Genomic DNA, 23,639 nt, shown 5'->3' on the forward strand with positions numbered 1-23,639 from the left:
AAACAAAAAAATTAAATAAAAGTTTTTTATTAATTTTATTTTCATATTTTTCGGAGTGAGAATGGGTTTGTAGAAGAATTATTGAATTAAAATTTTAAAAAGACATATTAGAGAGAAAAAGCGAGCTAAAACCAAAACGAGAAAAACCACTCAATGTAAAAAAAATATAATAATTGAAAAATGTCTTATAATTATATTCAAGTCTTTATAATTTAAAATATTATGAATATTAAGTATCTTAATACAGAAACTCAGTTTCCATTCTTTCCAACAAAGTATAATCATAGCCAAGTTCACTTTTCAAATCGTTTTGTTTAATTTTTTCTATTTTTACTTTTTATTCAAAACTGTTTGCTATTCATTTGAATCAAAAAAACGTTTTGTGTTGTTCTTATGAAAAGATATTCTGTGGAGCATGAAATTCAAGACGTAGGTGTTGTCACATCTTCCTGTAACGGAGACCGTACCGGGCGTTTCAGTTTTTCATGCAGCTTTTCTCTTTTTTTAAATGTTCACTATTTTTCCTTCATTGTTTACTCTATCTTTATTTATTCTTTGTGAAAAGCAAAACAATGAGGTTTACGGCTATGCTTTTACCCGCTTTAATTGCCTCTCAAATGGTACGTTATTCATAAAATGCAACCGTTTGCTAATCATTCATTGGAAACTTTACCTATAAAGTTATTTTTTTAAAGAAATCATTTTTTTTTTTTTGTTTTTTTTTCGTAATTTTCACTGCAACTTGCTAATTCTAATACTTCAATAAATTCTTTAGAATAAACTGCAACATGAATACATTCTTTTATTCAAGAAAAGAGATTAATGTGCATAACTAGAATTGTTTCTTAAATCTCTCTTTAACGCTCTCAAGACCAGCAAAAGAAGTAAGAATCCCCAGGCACGCACGTTCCGAGTTTTATTTTATTTTATTGCGTTGGAACAGCCACCTTAACTCTGAGTTTAAGACTACCAATGTTCAACTCCATAGCCTTATAATTTTAAACCAAACCCAGAAAAAAGAGAGCTCCTGGATCAAGAATTGGGACAAACTAGGAGTTTTTTGATGGAACTAACCCTCTTTTGCATTGCATTGAGAGCGAAACCACGAGAAAGGGACGAGGCGATGGGATTCTAACCCATGATCCATACTGAGGATATTTTACTTCAGTATTCTAGTCGGTGCGTGCTGGGTACAGAATTCGTATCACCGTGCCACCGCTGACATTCGAAGCGTTACCTCATTGGGAGACGAACGCTCCATCTCATGAGCCACCGCGACTCCGAGTTAATGCGCACTGAGGAGATTGCGATCACATCTGTGTAATCTTGACCCGCTTTTATCAGAAAGACTCTTACTACATATGATGCTGTGGGCTGGAAAGAAAATCGTGCAATTGCGGTCCTGAAAGTGTTAAAGTAAATCCCTTAAGAAGCGATGGATCGTCACCCTACTAAAGCAGGTCATTTGGTGTGTTACTTTGTCCAAAATCGGATATTCATTGTTATAGCATCCTACATTTAATTTGACTTGCAAAATTTATATCTCTGATACACTTATCTAGTAATTCCCCTAACATAGTAATCGCCAAACCGTCGATCGCGAGCTACTAGTATCTCGCAGTGACATTTTCGGTACTTCATATTCACGCTGAGAAAAATTTTGATTCTTTTGGTACTCGAAATGTAACATTTTGATGCAAAAAAAAATTGGCTATTTATTTTTTCATTATTTTATTTATGTATTTATTAATTTTTTTTTTTTTTTTTGCGTTGAAGATTAGAAACGATATGATAGTTCAAAAGTTTCGCAATTCTGTCGGATGCTGTCCCAACACCATACATATGTTACATAATATGATGCAGTGACCAAAACTTAGCCCTTAAATTTCCGTTCTTGGACGACGTTCTAAAAAGATATTTTTGCAATTTGTGTGCTCAATATTTATATGAACGAATGGAAGCAATTTTACGAGCAAAAAGTTGATAACTGTGGCATTTAAAATTTGTGTTTTGTATTTTTTTGATGAAAAAAATAAAAAGGAGGAAATAAATGAACGATATTGTATTATTTTTTTATACATATAAATGTTTGTTTTAAACTCTTATTTAGAATTTAAAAAGCATCTAAGTGTAAATCAACAAATTCTTAAAAATAGTTTCAGTATATCTAAGCAACTTCAACAGCTTCATTTTTGCCTATTAATTGCTCCAATCGTGCTCCAATTAGTCATTGCCAAGCTTCCTTTGCTCCAATGTGAAATGCTCTAAAATTTGTCCTAATTCTGGATTTTTTTTTTTTTTTTTTTTTTTTTTTACAAAATCATACTAGACTTGTTTAAAAAAATTACTTTTTTGAAAAAAAAAATGGAAAATTGGTTATTAAATATTTGAATTATTTAAAATTTATTCATTAGGTATCAAAAATTTTATATATTTTGTCATAATTTCAAATGGACTTTACTGATTGCTCAAGATAATTTCAATGATTAACTCTCAAAAAGCGTTCTCATTGCGTCATAGCATTCCACCAAAATACCAACTAACATCTCTGTAAATAACATCTCTGAAAAACTGGTGTAAACCTAAACATTATATATAATACCTTGCATTGTTAAATCAAACTATTGTTGATTTTCGACGTCATTTAGTTTTTTCTCATATTCTCTTACTATTTCTTTTTCCTTTTTACTATGTTCATGTTAAGATTTATTAAGAATAATTTTTCATTTATATATCCACCAATAATTCCCAAATTATCTAATTAAAGCTCACTAAAACGAAATTTGAAAAGTAATGATACATATAGTAAATTTAGTTGTCTTTTCATGTTCGATGAATCTTTGTTAGTCAAGAAAACATTTCGTGTAATTTTATGATGATTTTCAAAATCATTACGTTGTCTGTTATTAAATTTGCATAATTCGACTATAGGGTATGCTTTACCTATGCATTTTAACCCTTTCTCTATAGTTGGAATAAATCCGTAAATGTTAAACCGCAACCACAAGAAAGTTTAAAAAAACAAAGTCAAATAAACATTTGAACTATTTTGCAAATTTATCATTTATAAGAGCAATGTTTAAAAAAAATTAAAAAGCTGTTAGCCTTTTCAATTATTACGTATGTAAAAATTTGTACTGAAATTTTAAATACGATTTTTCACCAGAAAATATCGACCTTTCACAATATCGTGATATTTTTTTTTTTTTTTTGAATTTCATTAAATTACAGTATTTTGACATTTATCAATGTTTTTGTTGCTCAACTGAAGAAAAACGCTTTCTCTAGATATTTTCTTAAGCAGTTTTGTTAATCATCATAATTTTAAATAAATCGATAAGTTGCTGTGTAAATATGAAAATAAATTTGTCGAATGAAATAGATTCGCGACTGTATCGTTGCTGATAATTATTGCAATATTGTCATAATCTATATAATTATCGCCATCAATAATTGTCATATTATAGTTATCGTTAAGCATCATTGTTGATAAAAAGCATGATATTGAAATATTCTTAAATTATTGTTGTCAGTAACAATATTATCGTTAGTGATAATTAATTTGGGATTGGAATTTATTATATGTGGTGAGAATATATTCCGAAATATCTCGAATGTTTTTTTTAAAAAAATGTATCGATATTTCAATTACTATCGAATTATGGATTTTCATATATATATATATATATATATATATATATATATATATATATATATATATATATATATATATATATATATATATATATATATATATATATATATATATATATATATATATATATATATATATATTGCGCTGCTTTAGTGTAAATGCCTTTAAAAATAGTAAGGAAATCATTATATGAGACGTTGCTCTCTAGTTTGAATGAATATGCATATAATTATGAAAACTAAAAGACAAATCTGACAAGAGTATCATCAAATGTTTATAATTATTCTGCTCGTTTTGTGCAGAATTTCAATTACCCGCATGTCGAAACTTTCCTTTCTTTTATCTCGGAAGTACGGGAAGTAAGAAGCCCACGCATAGGAAGTTAAACATCCCTTGAACATTTACAGAAGTCATCTATCGCCTTTTGCTATTACACGATGCCACAATAGAAAAACGAATACACGAATATTACCTAAGAATAACCTTTGAAGGGAGGGAAAGAAGAAAAAGGTTAAGGAGAAATAAAAAATAAAAACCAAAAAAATATGGATTTTTTTTCTTCTCTTCTTTCGTCCCTTTGCTCACCAGAATTCAACTTGACTTTCAAACTTGAGCCATGGATGGCAACGTGACTCGGGGTGTTTTTGTTCCTTACTGAGTTTTTTTTTTTATTCTGACGACCCCGAACTTGAACGACCTAGAACTAACTGTATATAAAGTCAACACATAAAAAAAAACGATATATTATTTTTCCCGGAAAAAAGACATTCTTAGTGGGCGTGATATTATCTTATTAAACATTTTTCACAATATCAATTAAAATTTATGTATTAGTAGACTGTGAAGTGTAGATATGCGACACATCTTAAGTATTTCTTTTGGAAATCTTTGGATCTTTTGGAGAATCTACTGCGACAGCAAAGCTTTACGCAAACATTCTCATAATCAGCCAAAGGAAAAAAAATCCTCATAGCTTTTTTTTTTCCAAATAGAATACTTATATTTAACATACATTTAAAACTTTTTCCTTAAACTTTCCTTTTTTATCACGAAAATAACAATAGTATCAAGCATTATCATCCGTGATATTATCGTGTCGGAAAAGTGACATTCTTGAAAAGATATGTCGAAGATGTGAATCGAACTCAGAACCACATATTGGTCTTCATATTTGAACCACATATTGGTTGAATGTTTTTTTTTAGCGTATGGCTTTGTTGGAAGTCTATCCATATAATACAGACAAGATATACAAAGAGCGAGAATATGAGTAATGAGAATACATGAACAAAAAGAATGTATTGCAATTAAGCAACGTGAATAATAAACGAAAGCATTGAAAATTAAGGATAACAAAATTAAAGTGACTTTCAGTAAAAAGTGTCAGACAAATGGAAGCACGGAAGTGTTACAGATAATCCGTTATGGTTCTCGCTCCCCAATATAACTTGAGAATATCACCACTTCTTTGAGATTCTTTATTGTATTCTGTGCATGATAGTTCAAGCATTCATTTTACCTGCTCTGCAGATTTTACATCCACTTGTTGGAAGGATGCCAATGCTGTTTAGATGTTCTGCTAAACAATCACGACCCATTTTAAGTTTGAAATTGGCAACGCATTCCATGCGGGATGTATGGCTATAGTCTTGTGTGCTGTATTAATTTTATTGTAAATGTGCGTTCTTAAAGAACTTGTAGAGAGTGGCTAAGTTATCTATTCTGTGTACACATCTTTGCTAAAGAGTCGGCTTTTTCGTTACCATCTATACCTACGTGTGATGTGATCCATTGAAATATTGTAACTTTATGAACTTAAATGATGATATAATCCGCACCAATTTTCAATTTGAAAATTTTGCATATTCTTTAGCGATTTTTAATCTTCAAAAATCGCGCTGGAAATCAGGGTTAGTTTTTCTTTTTTGGGTACGCTTAACATAATTTTCTCTACCAAACTGTGAAAACCAATTACTTATTTTTACAGATAACACATTCCGACACGTTTTGACCGATTATACATTCTTTGATTTGCAATTTGTTTGTGCAATTTTGTTTTACTAAGCTTTACTTGCTAAAATTTCTTAAAGTTTTGTAACTCTACAAGAGATTTTATAACCTCCGTATCCTGTCTACTGCTATTCCCCCAGCTAAATCGACAATTTTAGGATATTATACCAACAGTCAATACATAAATACACATTTTTAGGTTTTTGACGTGGCAGTTTTAATCAGCGTTAAAACTACCAAAAAACTGGCACTCGTCAAAAAACTCTCCAACGCTGTGCATTAATGTATGTTAATTAAAAATACAGTTTTTAACCGCATCATTTACTCTTTACCTCAACTTTCATTTCTTGTATCGGCGATTAATACTAATAGTAGCAACAACTATTAATTTTTTTAGAAAATTTTTGACATTCCTGAATAACAAGATTTCCGGTCATTAAGAAAGCTAAAACCATTTACTATGCAATAAATGTCACTAAATATGAATATTTTATTCAAGGCTCTCCAGTCAAAAAGTACTTGGTATTATGACAACACCTATTTTAATTATTCAGCTCTTATTATTGTTCGCAAATTGAGTGGGAGGTTAGTCCACATCCTGAAGAAGCCGACACGCGCCAGCTATTGGCAGATTAAATTGCTCGACTTTCAAACATCCAAATTAATAGCTTACGCTTTAAAATTCGTAAATCCTTAATTGCTTAGTTGCTTACGGTTTACAAAAAAAAAGTCAGCAATTGACAAAAGAGCTTTTTCAACACATCGCCGAGTCTGCAATTAACCAGAACCGTAAACATTGCCTCTTAAAAGATGGTTATATCTTTAGAAGAAAATGTTTGAACCATCGTTCAAGAACTGCTTTTTGCCAGCTGTGTTTTGGCAATAATTCTTAATTCAGCTATGAACCGTCGCCGTGTTGAGTGAAGTTAACTTATTTTTAAAAGGTTTTTCTCCTTAAATTTTTTTTTTCTTTATTTTTTTCCGCTCGGAAAGTTTGAACTTTTCACTTTTCTTTCAGTACGTGGGAAATTGGGTACGGGTAATGAGGATGAAGATAATCATTGTACTTTCGCTTCTCAATTTTCATGTTTTCCCTGAAAGTTTTGATAGTTTTAACAACGATGTGATTGTTCGGAAATTTTTTTCGTTTGCTTTGATCTTGGAGTCTTTGAAGAGCTTGTTTGACACCACTAACGAGCTATCAATTTTAATTTATTTCTTTAAAATTACATGTCCTATTATTTTTCTGAGAACCTGCTGTGTCTTATTATTTCTTTTTAAATATGGAAATTTAACTATTTTCCAGAGATTTTAAACAGCTTCTTAACAAGCTTATGGCAACAAGAATGATTGCCTTTAAGGAGGCAGCATTTTTTCTTTTTAAACAAATGTTGAATGTTGAAAATGATTTGTTCTTTAATTTATTTTGCATTAGAAAATAAACTAGAGGGATTAGCTATTGGGAATGCAGATATTTAATGGATTTTTAATGCATATTTTTAATGGTGTAATTTAAGATATGATAATTTTTAGTTTTAGTTGGCCTTCTCATTAGTATTGTCTATTTTCTGCAGAAAAATTCATATAGATACAAATATAGATTACGTAGATAAATATAGATTCCTATACCAGATAATGTCTTTTATTGATAGTTTTTAAAATTTTTATATTTTTCGAATTGATTCAGGAACGATCTTTAAATTTAGTTTTCTTTTTAAAATTGTATGTTAAATTATTTTTTTCTAAAAAGGCCGTTTGTTATTTTTTAAATAACGAATTTTAACTAGGTTCTTGTAATTTTATCAATTTGAATACGCTAATGGCAACAAGAATCGAGATTATGAATGAACTAAATAGTATGGTGTTTTATCTGATTTATAATGTTGATGTATAAATGATGTTGAATCTGATTGTTGCTAGAAAACAGTCGATTGTTCCAATCTTGTTTAGATTATTTTACATATTTTTTTGTCTTTTTTAATTAAATCTCTTATTTGAAATTAAAGTACTCTTTTAGACTCACTAATGAGCTAAATTTACTTCCTCTTAAAAGTTAACTGTTTTATGATGTTTCCAAGAATTTATTGTATTTTATTTTCATATTTAAAATTATAGCTTTTTTCTTGTACTTAGAGCAGTTTAATTCTTCTTCTTGAACTTGAACTTGCAGCCACTTGAATTTCTGATGACATGTCTTTCGAATTTAATATAATGATTATCGTTAAAGCAATAACTAGTTTTTTAATACTAAAAAAGTTCTTTTATTTATTTCGCATTGAAAATAAATCAGACTAAAAAAATTTCTCATTAGAATCAAAATTTTTTAAAAATTGCAAATGGTGCTAAATTTTAAAGGAAATATTGAATGGTACTTAAAATTTAAATATTTTTGTTAGGTATCTTGAATTTCGCGTTAGTATTGTTTATAGTCTACACTCAACGAAAATAATAAACACTCGGAGAACGAAATTCAGGTAAAATTACCGTACTGCATGGTAAAGAAATTTCTGTTTTAAAAAATAAATCAGATTAATAAATAAGAAAATACGGTATTTAAACCATTCATCTAGTTATTTTTGTGTTCATATTGTAACAGTTTACCAGAAATTCTAGTTCTCAAAATTATATTTCTTATTACCACACATTTATTAAAAAATACAAAACTGAAAAGTAAATTTAATCGAATAATGGGTATTTATGCTCGTACTCTGAGGTATTATGATAAAATTTCCAAATTTCACCACAGTTACTAAATTTTGTCACAGATTATAAAACAGCATTTTATTGTTAATTATAGCTGTAAAAAGTTGTATTGTTAATTGTACCAAAGCACTTTAGTAAAAATTACCGAGCTTTTTGGTGTTTCCATGGAGCCAGAAACACGATAAATTTTACCTTATTATTAAATTTTGACGATGCTTTTTTTCAGTTAACAGTGTAGATTTAGAATATCAAGGCATAAAAATAATTTTCAGTGAGCATTTTTCTCTAAAAAAATTATGTTTTAAATGACGTTTTAAACTAAAATACTACTTTTTTAAATAAAAAAAAATCTTTTTTTTTATCCAAAAATTATTTTTACTAACGAAATGCTCTACAAAAATCACTGTAGCCACTCTAAATTTTAATATGATTGATTTTATTGAAAGCGCTTTTAATGTTATTTTTTCGTATTTTTAATTTTGAAAATGTATGAGTATTAGTCGTATTTTTTTTTTGTTAACTTAAAATTGACTTAAATTTCTGCCTCTTAATAATGATTTTAAAATTCCCTACGTTTTATGGAATTCAACAATTTATTCAAATTAGAAATGCTTCCCCTTTTCTTAATTTTCAATTGTTTTCAGTTTTAGTAATATTCAGTTTTTTTCAAATTAATTATTAAATTTTTAGAAATATAATCAGTCGTGATTTTTTTCAATGTAAAATGAATGCGATTTTACTCCCTTTTTCGGTCTTACAAATTTACTTTTCTGATGACAATGCAATAATTTATTCTATGATATTTTTACAAGCTTTTAAATTGAAGAAAAGTTTTTATATCCTTGATATTTTATTTTATTTTATAACCGTCGTTGAACAGACGACCCAATTTCATGGGTTTACGACTACTAACGTTCAACTCCGTAGCCTTGTAATTTTGAACCAATCCAGAAGACAAGGAAACTCCTGGATCAGTACCCCCAGAGGCAAAAGCCATTTTACGGCAAAAATTTATTTAACCGTGAAATGGATTTTATGGATAATGCTCCCAAGTGTGGGTACTGTACAAGTTGAAATTTTTTAAATCCATTTAAAATATTTATCGAAGTATAGTTTAATGTTTTTTTATGAAATATTTTTGTACACGTTATTTTTTAACACCGCACTTGTAACTTCAAATTAAAAGTGAGTAAAATTTCTACTGATTGGAGAATGTTCTTAATTTTTTTCTTAAGTTTTTTACAATGCTAATATAACCAGTATTAACATGGGGTATATGCTGTAAAATATCTTTAACTATCGATTGAAAAATCTCTTATGCTAATAAATTGATAGAATACAATCACAGTAAAAAGATTTATTCCAACAATAATTTCTAACTATTTTAAAACAATTAATTGGCCGTGACTCTTTTTAATGGTTAATTTTACACGGAGAAAAAATTCTGGCAAAATTACCAAATTATATAGTAATGACATTTATAGTAAAAAAAAAAACGAAATTTTGGTTAATAAAACCAAAATATGCAATTTTTAAACCATTCCTTTGGTATTTCGTTCATATGGTAACGGTTTACCGAAAATCCAGGTTTTCAAAATTACAGTTCTTATTATCACACAGCATGGAAAGTAAATTTAACCGAAATTTATGCCATGCTCTAAGGTATTCTGATAAAATTAACAAATTTTACCTCATTTACCAAATTTTAACACACATTATAAAACGATATTTTACCGTTAATTTTACCAATATCATTACCAAAGTGCTTCGATAAAAATTACCGAGATTTTTAGTGTTCTCATAGAGCTAGAAACATGGTAAATTTTACCATATTCTAGTAGTTTTTCCATATTTTATTCTTGGTGTAGTCTTCTATTCTATCTTCTATGGTGTTATGTGAATAAGAAAGTTCATAAATCTGTTTAAAAACTAAAAGCATATTTTCAGAGTTAGATCACTGGAGTTTGTATTTAAAAGTTGAGCCAGAACACTAACTCTTAAATGAATCCTTTTGTTGAGTGATGCAGCTCAGCGGCTTAGGACAGAAGTCCTTATCTTGCATTCAAAGCATATCCTTTTCGAAAAACTGATAGGGATCTTCTGCAAGAAATGAATTGTTTTTCCTATGAGTAATTTCTTGAAAACAATTAAATCTTTATAACATTTTAGCCAGATTGTTATTCATTTCTGATTCATGGATCTTAAAAGAATCAAAAAATCTCCTAAAAAATGTGACATTCAGAAAAAATTTAATTTAACTTTAACTAGAATATAATATAAAGTAGTGGATATATTATAATTGATATAATTGTTGTAAAACTTTATATAATTTTTGTTATGTTATAATTGATATTGTTGTTATTATCAATTGTTCAAAAGAAAAAAAACTATGATTGCTACATATTTAGAAAATCTATTTAACCCCAAGATTTGTTTAAAGTTTACTTCATTTAATTTTAAATAAAGTATAAGTCTAAATGTCGGATATTTTGTTATTGGGCAATCCCATTTCAAAAATTGTTAGTATTTTCTTAAAAGAAAAAAAAAACAAGAAAAAGTTAATTCACGCTGTACTAAATTTTGTTTGTAACCTTAAAATCCATATATATGTGTTTAAAATTACTAAAATAAATTCTTTATACGGTTATGATTAAGAATATACTGTTGTAAGAAACAAACAGAAATTTTTGGTAGATACTTTAAACTTTTTAGCATATTACCTACAAAATAATACATATTTAAAATAATGTTTTCTATTTGATAGGAGTTCAGCAGTATCACTTTCATAAAACTTAACCGCTGCCACAATTTTAGTAAAATATTTACCCCGATTGGTACTTTTTTAAAAATAATAATCCAATTTGTTTGTTATACACAGTGATTAAAAAAATCTACCAATTATCTGAAAATGCTGCCTTGTATTCGGAATTTTTTTCTGAATCAGTAAATAACTTTGTATTCATTAAATTTTATTTAGTTTTAATGGAATTCATTAGGACTTAATAGAGATTATGTTTTTTATTGATTTAGGATTTGTGATTATTCAAAAAATTTAGATCTCGTCTGGAAAATGTAATTTAAAACAGTAGATATGTTTTTATTCATTTAGGATTGATTAATAATACAAAAAATTTAAAAAATATCTGAAAAACGTAATTAGAAATCGTTAATACGTTATTATTGGTTTTGGATTCATGTAATTCAAAATATCTAAACATCTTCTGAAAACGGTGGTTTGCTTTATACTAAGAAAATCTACTGTTTAACTTGTAATAAATTTATATTTCATTTAATTTAATTTCGTTTAATCTAGAATATAATACAAAATGATCGTAATAAATACCAGTAATTCTTAACCTCTAAGAAATTTAACGCTTAATAAAAGCGATTTGCTTTACATTTTAAATTTAGAAAATTATTTTGTTAAATAAAAACTTTATATTAATACACTTTCATGTAATATGAACTGGAATACAAAACAAAATGAGTGCACTGTTTATCATGCCCTCAAAGATCTTCGAAGATGGTCATAAATATTGTTCCCATAATAATGTTCTATCACAAACCATCATGCTTTTTGTTGACCATCATGATTGCGCAATACCCCAACATGTTGAATAACACGTGACGATTCAAACAAATCAACGAGGGTTTGTCACATTGTGATTTAAAAGAAAAACAGGATTATCACGTTATGATTTAAGAGGAGATCATTCATTTTTTTACTAAACCATTTAAATTTTATATTAAACTTTAAAATTTTATGCATGATTGTAAAACATTGACAACATTTATAGATTGAAAAATAACATTTATAAGATTGTTGTAAGATTGACTGTTTGGTGTAACGAACGTATTTGAACGATCGTAAAACAACATTTTCAGACATTAAATTGTGGAAATGTTTGGCTCAAAAATTTCCGACATAACATGATGGTTGGCCATCATACCGTAAAATATCATTTTTCAACATGAAATGATGGACGTTTGTTGGCCCATCGAAATCCATTACGACATGATGGGAATTGTTGGATGTTGGTTACCATTAACTGGAGTCAGTCCAACAAGAAACCAACATAAACCATCAAAATATCTTGATGGTTCTATCAAGAATTTTGTCTTGGGAAATGTTATAACATAGTTTCTATTTCTAAATTATAATTCCAAATTGCAATTTATTTTTTTTTCCAGACCATTTCAAACTTCAATAAAATTTAAATAGCGATTCCAATTCGATCACTTTTCTTGCTAACTATTTTAAATAACTAGTTCAAAGTATGCTATATTTAATTTTGTTTGAAATAATTAAGCTTACATGACCTAAAAAAGTTTTGTTTTTTCAATCTTTGAATTCGAAGTAGTGTAGTAGAGAATAAACATTAAATTGCCATTCAATTTTCAATTCCCGCCAAAAAAAGAGCCATGTCGGTCGATTATAAAGAATAAAAACTAAGAGCAATTCTGCATAATACATCAAACGGATATAAACAAAACGGATACATCCTCTGAATTATATCAAAACGGAAAAATAGCCCAGATTCAATTTTGACCTTCACCGCTGATTCCCGACTTTTTTTTACTCAGTTCTGAAAAGAAAGTTGAATGAAAAAAAAAAAAAACACTCGGCACTAGTCAAATAAATCATTAAATTTTTTATCGACAGCCATCTTTCTGTTAATTAGGACATGTTTCATTTTTGCACGCATGTCCTAACTTAGACCTTTCAAAAATCCGCAATCACAATTCAGTTTCGTGATCGAAGGAAAAACAAATAAGAATTTATGAAATGTGTTATTGAAGCAGTAGATTAATATCTGGTATTCATAAATGTTGAGTAATGCTTTTTAATTTAATGTTGTTTTGTTTAAAAAAAACTGAATAATTTTTATCATAATGAATGAAATATCACGTTTTAGATAGGATCATTGATTTGCGTGAGCTGTGAAGTGCTTAAAACTTTTTTGTTTATTTCTAAATTCTTTTTTTTTAAACTTTTATTTTAGGAAATAGTGTTCGATTGCAATTCAGCGAGTTTCTAGATGCTCAGTCATGCGGTTTCTAAAAAAATACGTTTTTTTTTTTTGTTTAGTAAAATTATTAAAAATTCATGATTTAATACATACATAGTGCTTATTTGTATTGTAATTAACAAAATGGTAAGAGAAAATTTTACTACAATACTTTCTTATAAATAGTTAAATATTTGAAAATATTAATATACGATCTTTCAAGAATTTTGAGGAATAATTCGTAAAACTTTATTTTCTGCACCAATTTCATGGGAATATACTAAAATTCCAAAATCCTAAAATTTGGAAATAGTCTGGAAAATGTGATTCAAAATAGTGGATATGTTTTTATTCATTTAGGATGTGTGATAATTAAAAAACTTTAGAATTCGTCTAATTCGGAATTTAATATAGCTGATATGTCATTAATTTAAGATTTATTATAATTCAAAAATCTTAGAAATCTTCACAAAAATGTAATTTGAAATAGTGGATGCATTATTATTGATTTTGGACTCATGTAATTAAAAAAAAATCTACTTATCTTCTGAAAACTGTTTCTTGCTTTACATTTAGAAAATCTCTTAATAACTTACAATAAATTTAGATTACTTAATTTCATTTTATATCCAAAAATTTATTGTACCCACAAAACTAATAAATAAATCTGAGATATTTTTTGATTAATTTTATATTGTTGATTTGCAATAGTATATAAAAATTTCAATTTCAATAATATTAATTATAATAATTGTTTGTGAGATCATTAATAACAATTTAATTAACAAACAAAATAACTCTCTCTTTTCTCTGTTTCATTGTTAGAATTTCCATTCTAAAATTATGGTAAATAATCGGTAGTAGTATGTCCATCCGATTAACCTTAAAGTTTGCGGTAAAGTATATTTTTTACCTTTACTGTTTTAAAACCGTTTACAACTAGTATATTAAAAGGACCAAGAATAAAAAACTATACGGTTTTTTAACCATTTACTACTAGCATGGTTTCGAAACCGAAAAAATAAATTTAACTGTACAATGGGAATAGTTTAGCAGATTTATGGTGCTGCCATCTACGCGTGAATGAGAATATCGTATTTTAATACTCCAGGGTTGCAAATTAAGGATTGCATGACACTAAAAACTCTTAATGTGTTGAAGGGAATGGAGGAAATATTGTGGTGACACCGCTGGGACACGAACTCCCATTCTGTCGGTCATGAGATTGGCAGATTAGCCTTCTCGGGCATAATATGTATCCATCTGCAAGGAACTAAGCGGCCTCTTCGGGTAGGCCTAGTTAGTGCTATAATATTCTGTTTGTTTAACCGTATTAGGTGAAATCAGTTAAGGAACGATTTTTCTCAAGGTTAACCGTTTGAATGTATTCTTATTTATGGTTATTTAACTGTTGTGTTTGAATATGGTAAAATAACAATTAAATAAATTGTATTTAACCATTTTTTCCGAGAAATTTCTAAGTGTTGAAAAAGAAAAGACCTTTTCCTTCTCTTACATTGCAAAACCACCGTTCATTTATTTCAAATCAACCATGAAATATGGAGAACACGTTTTATATCATCAAATTCCTATTTTCATTCAGGGTGCTCCACTGTTTTATGACTTTCATTTGCCGCCCGCGAAGCTATAGCTCCCCCGCCCAATATTTCCTTCTTTAATACTGTAGGGAAAAAAAGAAAAGAAAGAAAGAAAGGGAATATAGCTATGTTGCTCAAAACAAACTACTTTTGGATGAAAATGGAAAGTATAAAGGTGAATCATTGGTATTCTTCTGTCTTGAACCTCGACATGAATTACTGTAATGTGTGGGAGGCCCCCCACACTGACGCGCAAACCGCTATTCCACGTTAAAAGACGAGCCCTGTGACGTCCCTCCCAAAAACACGAAAATAAAATAATAATAAACAAATAAAAAAACGAAAGTTTTAAGTTTTGGGAATCGCCCTCTTCTTTACGTCCGTTGTCTTGTATGACAGGACATGAAACGGTTCAGATCTATGTTTTGAAACTCTCTTCCGCAAATTTAATTTTTAGTTTTTCTAAAAATATTATTGGATTTTTGCGGGAAATTTCAACGATGCCGCAAGTTTTAGGGATTTTTGCTGTTACTGGTAAAAAAAAAAAAATTCTTTTAAATTTTTTGTTGTTTAAAAATTAGTACTTTCTAGGTTTTGTTGGTTTGCATTTGTACCCAAATCCGTTGTCTTATAATACTGTACATGTTAATCATCTATCGAGATTTGTTTTGAAATTTTCGTCAGTTAATCCAATTTTTAGTTTTTCTAAAAATATTATTAAGTTCTTGCATACATTTAAACTATTTTTCTTGCTAAAGTTTAAATTTGTTGGTTTTAAATTTCTATCTTATCCATAATTAAAATTTGTGTTATAATTTCTTTAAAAATTTTAATATTCGTCAATCTTTTTGTTCATCTTGTTAAAATTACAGCAGTCGCTAAAATTAATTTAAATTTATACCCTATATATAGAGTTTCTTTTTCTATTTATTTTATGTTTTTTCTTAAGGTGAATGTATGTAAAAATCGTACAAGGAAATTCATAGTACTAGTGATACTTAAACTACATCTTTACATTAAGTCTGTATTATTGTATTATAATAAATTTTATGTAAGAAAATGTTTTTAATTCACTAATGTTTCTCTTTTTTTTTTAAATCGGAGTTAATGAATATGCTGGTTTGCTTAATTCTATATAAATTATATTTCCGAAAGTTATAATTACAAAATTAAATTAGTTTATTATATACGTTTTTTTAAATAGGAAATGTGCAAGTTTATATTTTAATTAAACTTAGGAAGTTGTACACAAATATACCACTTTTATAAAGTATACCAAAAATAATCCTTCACTTTTTCAATAGCGTCACTTTTATTTCGCAAAATAAATCATTTAAAAAAAATAATCTTCTAAATTTATAAGTTATCTTAATCGTAATAATAATTATTATAGCAAGCATTAACTATGTTACATTTCTTAGTATATTCTTCTATGCATGTTATTACTCTTAGTGTGGTTTCAACAAATATTATTCACATATCTTTTTATGGTATCTTCTTTATTTTGTTTACCATAGATGTTGTAACTTTTTTACTTGCAGTAACTTACACATTATCTTTTTTCTCTTCCTGCAGGTTACGTGGGGGTCGGGAACAAGGGTCCACCCTCTGTCAACAGTTCGAGGTCCGGATCTCCCCATACCTCCTCACCCTCCCCAGCATCATTCATCCCTCAGCCAAAAAGTGCCGCTAGGGAACGTATTGGTCTTGATAAAAACAGATCCAGGTAATCATCCTTTCTCATTTTCATAAGATGTCATCATTCACATGTTTCTGAATTAAGTGTATAAAATACCTGAAAGTGGTTCATTTTTTATTTACAAAAATGACCAGAGCTCTAACTAATTTTAGAAACATAAGGATGCTCTTAAGCCTCTTCTTCGAAGGCTTCGTCGTAACGTGAAATAGTACTTTTTTGCAAATAATATGGTATTTTTAAAACTGCAACTGAGTTAGCAACTGTCGTCGTAACGTGAAATAGTACTTTTTTGCAAATAATATGGTATTTTTAAAACTGCAACTGAGTTAGCAACTGTTACTCATGATTGTTAGGTCAAGTTTAGTCTATCTAAAGCCAGCGCTGTTTGCGCTTATTTTGAAAATGGTACAAAACGTCACTATGGAGGAAAGCCGTAGTTTTGTGAAAATGAAAAGTGTTTATGCCCTAATTTTTTAACATTTAAAAACTTTCTCCGATACACATTACCTTGACTCATAAAAATTTACAAAAACTGAGAATAAGGCAGCTACTTTGATAATTTTCATCTTGGTGGCAAAATGTCGCCAAATTGGCAATTTTTAAAAAAAGTTAAATAACTTTTAAATATTTAAGTTATTTGTCTGTTCTAAAGCCCAGATAATTCTTCACGCCAAGATTATATATAAGTTTAAAATCATCGCATTGCTTTAAGTGTAAGGCTCTTAAACTATGGCTTTCTTATTTTCTTTGGCGACAGGGCTTCAAAAAACAGGGTTATTAAATACTGTCGATAATGTAATAGTTGAAATATTTGCAAGCGATTATACAGACGCAAAAGCAAAAAGCACATCAGAAATGAATTGGCCTACTATTCGTGATCATTTCGGAAAAAATAATATTTGGAAAAAAAAACACATTAAGAACATACTCGTTCAGAAAAAGGGATTTATTGTACCACAATATTGGTGTCTTGAACCGCAATATAATTGCAGACATTTGCTGAGAACCTTAATAAGATGTTGAATTCAACCATATTTTGGTTCAAGTTGAACCAGTATGGTGTTAATCAGTTCAACTTAGTATTAAGATAGCTACGAATTTGAACAGTTGTACGCGCGCCCACCAAACCTTGCAGCAGTGAATAAATATCAATTTTAACTACTTTTCTTGGATCTATTTGTTGTTTTTAAGCAGCATTATTTACTGCATGTGCTCACACGGAGAAAAAAATCTCGTAAATTTACCGTCCTCTATGTTAAGAATATTTCTGGTTAAAAAAAAAAAAAAACTTATTTCTGGTTAATAAAAATCAAAATACGCGGTATTTAAAACCATTCATTTCGTTTTTGTGTTCTTGTAGTAAAGGTTTACAGGAAATTCTGGTTTTCTAAACTATAGTTCTGATTACTACATATTTAATACAAAACTGAAAAATAAATTTAATCTAATAAACGGTTTTTATGCCATACTCTAAGGTACCATGTTAAAATAACCAAATTTTACCACATTAACCAAATCTCATCATTGTAAAATAATATTTTATTGTTAATTTTACCAATGTAAATTCTACCATATTTTGGTAGATTTGACTGTTAAATTTTTCTTTGTGCATCATTTTTTTAGTAAAAAAAAAACATTAATATATTGTTTTTCGTTTCGTTTTTCTATATTTTATTAAATCCTATCTCATTTATTTTATTTTATTAAACTCTCAAAATCTATTCCAACTTTAAATCATAATATCTTTAACTATAATACCATGCATTCAAGTCTTTAGTTAATTTAATTTTCATGATAATATTGTTCTACTTGACATTGACGTGGCAATTTTGTACGATATTGTGGTTCAATGCATACCATGATTACTTAAAAGTGTTTTTTAGATTACTTTATTCGTATATATTCTCTAATTGGCAGCAGTCACGTTATACAGAACTTAATGCACTATGATAGTTACAATTTGTATTTTTGTGAATGTTAATTGTATTTTATAGATTACTATATAGAGCAAATACTAAATTCCTCTGTACACTTTTGTAAATTTTGGGACGCGTTTACACTTAATTTCAAATTTTTTGAAATTCTTGTTTCACAATTACTCTGCCGATTTGGACCATATTATAATGTAAATTAATCCTTCTGGAGCTTATAACACAATACTATCTTAAAGGGAAAAGAAAAGCGAAAACATTGTTCAATTTAAAATTTTATGGTTCATTTAAAACGGCAACTTCTACGATATTATAATTAGGCTTTGAACAGAATTTTTCGAGAGAGCAACTCCAAAAGTGTCACCGATGACCTGTAAAACCTAATTGTGCGTAATATAGATTAAATTTTCTGAAATAAATACGAATGTTTTGAAATTCAATTTTGAAATTCAGAATTATTCGACCGATTACTCTCGAATTTTGTATTTTGATATTAAATATCTTATACTTAACAATTCAAAATATTTTCGACTGTTATTAGTTTTAAAAAAAATCGAAAATTATAAATAATTATTAAAAATAATTTTTTGCATGGAAGTATCTTTGAATTTTATAATTGTATGCAAAAATTTTACAATTCGCTTAAAAAGGTTTAGAAATAGCGTAAATACGCAAAAAGTAAAATTAACTTTAAAGGTAAACTTTGGACCGCTCTCCTGACCAAGCTATTGAGATCATATTTCCTAGATTACGTCTCCCCTCCCCCCCTTGTATTTTGGGGGTCAGAAATCATGATCCATCTTAAAAAAAGCTATGTTTATTTAAAAGAATGTCCGTTTTTGAATTTGATTTCGTAATTTAAAATATCGTCTGCACTAATTAATTGGCATATTCGTTCCCTCGAACAATTGCAATGTTCTCTCTAAACAATTTCAGAAGGGCGACCCGTCCCGCATGCCCTTTCATCCCTATAAATGCGCTCTCCTTGCCCTTTTTGAAAACTAAGCTGCCATCCTTTAAAAACACTGCTTTTTTATTTGGGGAAATTGTTTTCTTCACCGTATGTTTCAATGAAAAGTCCACTTCTGATTTATTTAGTTATTTAAAATTATTTAACGTTAATTTTAAATTTTATTACTTCATTTTAATTAGATTTTTCTTATGTTGTCTAGTTATATAGTTAAATTCGCCTGATATTTGGCCCCAAAGAGATTCATATCTTTTTCTTTCCTTTTTTTGACGGGAAGTATATTAAGGAATCTTTTAATGATTTTAAATTTTACCATATTTTTTTAAAAAAATAAATAAGTACTTTTATTTAAATATACACCCTTAAATTATTATCTTCTCATAATCTTTAGATTAAAATATAACGAAAGCTTTAAATTTGTTTATCAATAAATTTTGTTTTGAAGAAAATCTATACGCAGAAATCGTCTTTTATCTTGCCTTCAATTATTTTTCAAAAGTTACAAATATTTCTGTTATTTTATTAATGAGTAAGAATTATTTTGTGAAATATACACATAAAATAGTATTTTTTCACCGAAACAATTAAAAAAAAACTGACATGACATTTAATTTGATCCTCAAACCAATATAACAGAATTGATTGCATTTCTGAAAATTTAGGTGATAATTTTTTGTACTTATCACTAATAATTAAAATATGCCTAAAGCAACATCTCAAATACATGCATCTGTTATAATTATATTCAGTTCTTGTCTTTATTAAGAACCTAAAAATCTCACGCTAGCACGATATATAAACAGTTGCAATGTCTGAAAACAATTTGCTCATTTCGAGCGTATTTTTTTTACAATGAAAAGCAATTAGAAAAACTTCCTTGTGTTGCATTCTGGAATAATTAGAAATTATGAGTCTCTTTAGTATCCCACACCCAATTTCCTGCTCACATTTTTCTTATTGCTTTTAATTGAATTAACGCCATATTTTTTGAGCAATTATTTTTCTAGATTTGTTAATAGTTGGTTAGAAAGCGGCATTTATGATATCATTTATTTATTGAGGTCGACAACGTCTAACGCAAGTTCATCGGTTGTTGTCATAAAATGGTACTTTTTTGTCTTACTGGTCATGTTGAGAATAATGACTAATAACGTTAACAATTATGAAAAAAATGTGTTAAGAATTAAAATGTTGAGAAATATTAAAATTTCAACAATTACGTTTATAATTGAATTAATAATGTTCAGAAAACTTTTAATAATTTAAAATGTAATATTTATTAGAATGTCTAGAATAATAGAAAACTGAGTGTTGAGTAAATAATAAAAAACTAAATATAGTAAAATTGTTAAAATATTAATGATAATTAAAAGATTTTAATTATTTTTGACATAAATTTGGTTATTTCAGTTTGCATTAATTTAATTATTTTGTTTTTACTATAAAATCATCACAACTAATTTACAAAGATTTGTAACGGATTAATTTTTTAAAATAAAATTATCGTAGGATGATTTGTTGTCTTACTTTTTTCAAGAATGTTATTATTTATTGCACTTTTCTTTTTATTTGCAAGTAATTCAATGTTTAGAAAAATGAAGAAGTGTAAAAATGATACTAAAAACAGAAATATTAAAGGTTAGTTTTCTGTATATTATTATTTAAACCATACTAAGGTTTGAAGTTTGAATATTGTACTTCATCACCAAATTGCAATTTATATAAATGAATTCGGTTTAATTATATTTTATAATAATTGTCAATTTGCAATGTTTTCTATGTAATTAAAGTAATAAAATTAAATAAAAGTACCCACTAGTCTTTTGAAACCATTTACATACTTCCGAGTTCATGAAGCTTATTTTTTAGTAAAAATATCTCGTTTTTCGAGAGTAAATTTACTTTTATTAGTTAAAAGGTATAAAATTTTTCCTGGATTCAATTTTCCCTTAAATTTCCATAAAGTATTATTATCAAAGTATCATTTTGTGATGGTTACAATAAATTTTCTATAGTGGAGAATTTACTGTAAAAATGTCTGTAACATTGGTATAAAAGAAAAACATTTTAAATACTGAATCTGAAAATACTAAATATATCTCTAAATTCCATTGGTTGTTTAGATTGAAACTACATATTATTACTATTCTAAATTTAAATAATATTACAATAATGAACACTTTTCTAAAATGCTTCAAGTTGAAGTTTCGAGGGAATTACATTTCGTGTATACTAAAAAGGAAAAAACAGTTATATTTTTGTCAGACCTTATACGAAAAACGTAGTGCGTATTACTGTTTGTGGTAATCGACGTTTGTTACAAAAGTTAAGCGTGTTGATTTCTATAGCCACAGAAACTAATGCGTATTACGTTTTTATTTTAGGTCTAACAAAAAGAAATTTGTTTTCTCCTTTTTAGTATCGTAACGTTAAAACGTTTAGTATCGTACGTTTAAAAACGTAGCTTCTAAATTTTTTATTTTATTACTTTCTTTCTTTTTAGCTTAGCTAGCTGTTAGCCTATGTCTTTCGTTTAAGCACTAACAAAAATTAAAATTAAATTTCATTTTAGTGTACTTGTTTTTAAAATTCTTATTTTATTTATTTCTTCTTTAGTTTTTTTTTTTTTTTTTTTTTTTTGTCGGTTAGTTAGTCTATTTTTTTGGGGGGCCTAACAGAAATAAAATTAGTTTAAATATGTTTTTCCTATGAAGCTCAACAAAAATATAAGTATTATTTTCTTTTTTGTATACCTGAAAAAACAGTTTTTAAAATTCTGATTTTCTTTTATTATTTTCTTCCTTTTAGTTTTGTGCCTGTTAGTTAGTTTATCCACGTTTTTCGATTTAGATCTAACAGAAATAGAATTATTTTATCATGTATCATATTTATCATGTTCGTTTTAGGTTTTACAGTGGCAAAATTATTTCCTCCTTTTTAGTATTCTTCTGAAAAGTCTTTCAAATTCTTATTTATTTTTATTAATTTCTTCTTTTTAGTTGTGTGTTTGTAAATTTATCTACTTTTATCATTTTAGATCTAACATAAATAAAATTAGTTTATCTTTGTTTTTAGTTTATTTGTATTTTACAAAAATAAAATTATTTGATCTTTTTCAGTATACTTAAAATTTTGAAATTCTTTGTCTATTGTTTTCTTCTTTTTCGTTTTGTGTTTGTTAGTTTATCTACTTTTTTCGTTTTGCACCTTACTGAAGTTAAATTATTTTCTCCTTTTAAGTATACTTGAAAAACGTAGTTTTTAAAAATATTTATTTTATTTTTATTAAATTGTACACAGAGATCAGTGACCTCATACTTTCCTTTCCTTTCATTACTTCCATACTATTTTCTTCTTTTTAGTATACTTGGAGGGAAAAAAAAAACAGTTTTTAAAATTCCGATTGTTTCATTAATTTCTCCCTTTTAATTTCGCGCCTGTTAGTTTATCTACATTTTTTGTTTTAGACCTAACAGAAATAGAATTATTGTTTCTGTTTTTCGTTTTAAATTAAACAAAAACGAAAATATTTTCGCTCTTTTCGTATATTTGAAGAAAAAAAACTGTTTTTGAAATTCCTACTTTATTTATTTTTTTGCTTTTTTCTTTTTAGTTTTGTGCCTGTTAGTTTGTCTACTTTTTTTGTTTTAGGCCTAAAAATATTACTTCTAAAAAAAATTTTATAAGTGTACTTAAAATAAAATTTTAAAAATTTTTATTTTATTATTCTTAAGATGTACACGGGAGATCAGCGACCTCATACTTTCCCTTCGTTTCAGATGAAAGAAAATAAACCTCATCGACATAAAACCCAATAGAAGACAAAATGTTTTCTTTGATATCGAGTATAGATAGATTCCTTTTTCTATAAACGATGCGTTAAGTATTTTCTACTCCATCGCCCAAAAGAAACTTCACGCACGTTTGAGTCCCTTTCCGATGTCCGGCTTCTTTTCTTACACATGTCATCGCTTTGAGAACTTTCTGACCCTGCTTCGTCAGAAGCATCGTTATTCTTCTAGAACTAAACATAGCCGAAACGATACGCTGTACTTGCTTAAAGG

General features: G+C 27.7%; 1 protein-coding gene across 18 annotated transcripts in view; it reads left to right on the forward strand.

Moving 5' to 3' along the window:
- LOC107442127 (neuron navigator 3) overlaps positions 1 to 23,639 on the forward strand; it is a 521,654-nt gene that overhangs the window by 354,026 nt on the left and 143,989 nt on the right. For 16 of the 18 annotated variants that reach the window (XM_043039754.3, XM_087159425.1, XM_087159438.1 and 13 more), the window contains one exon: positions 16,551 to 16,701. In XM_043039754.3, the coding sequence (XP_042895688.3) occupies positions 16,551 to 16,701 (151 nt within the window). Of the gene's footprint in view, positions 1 to 15,345; positions 15,510 to 16,550; positions 16,702 to 23,639 lie in introns of those variants that run through there. The other 2 variants (XM_071180179.2, XM_043039755.3) reach the window with 2 other exon arrangements.

This window comes from Parasteatoda tepidariorum, chromosome 1, assembly GCF_982258835.1.
Source record: "Parasteatoda tepidariorum strain Cologne lab strain chromosome 1, Ptep-v5.0, whole genome shotgun sequence".
In the NCBI taxonomy this organism is placed as follows: Eukaryota; Metazoa; Arthropoda; class Arachnida; order Araneae; family Theridiidae; genus Parasteatoda; species Parasteatoda tepidariorum.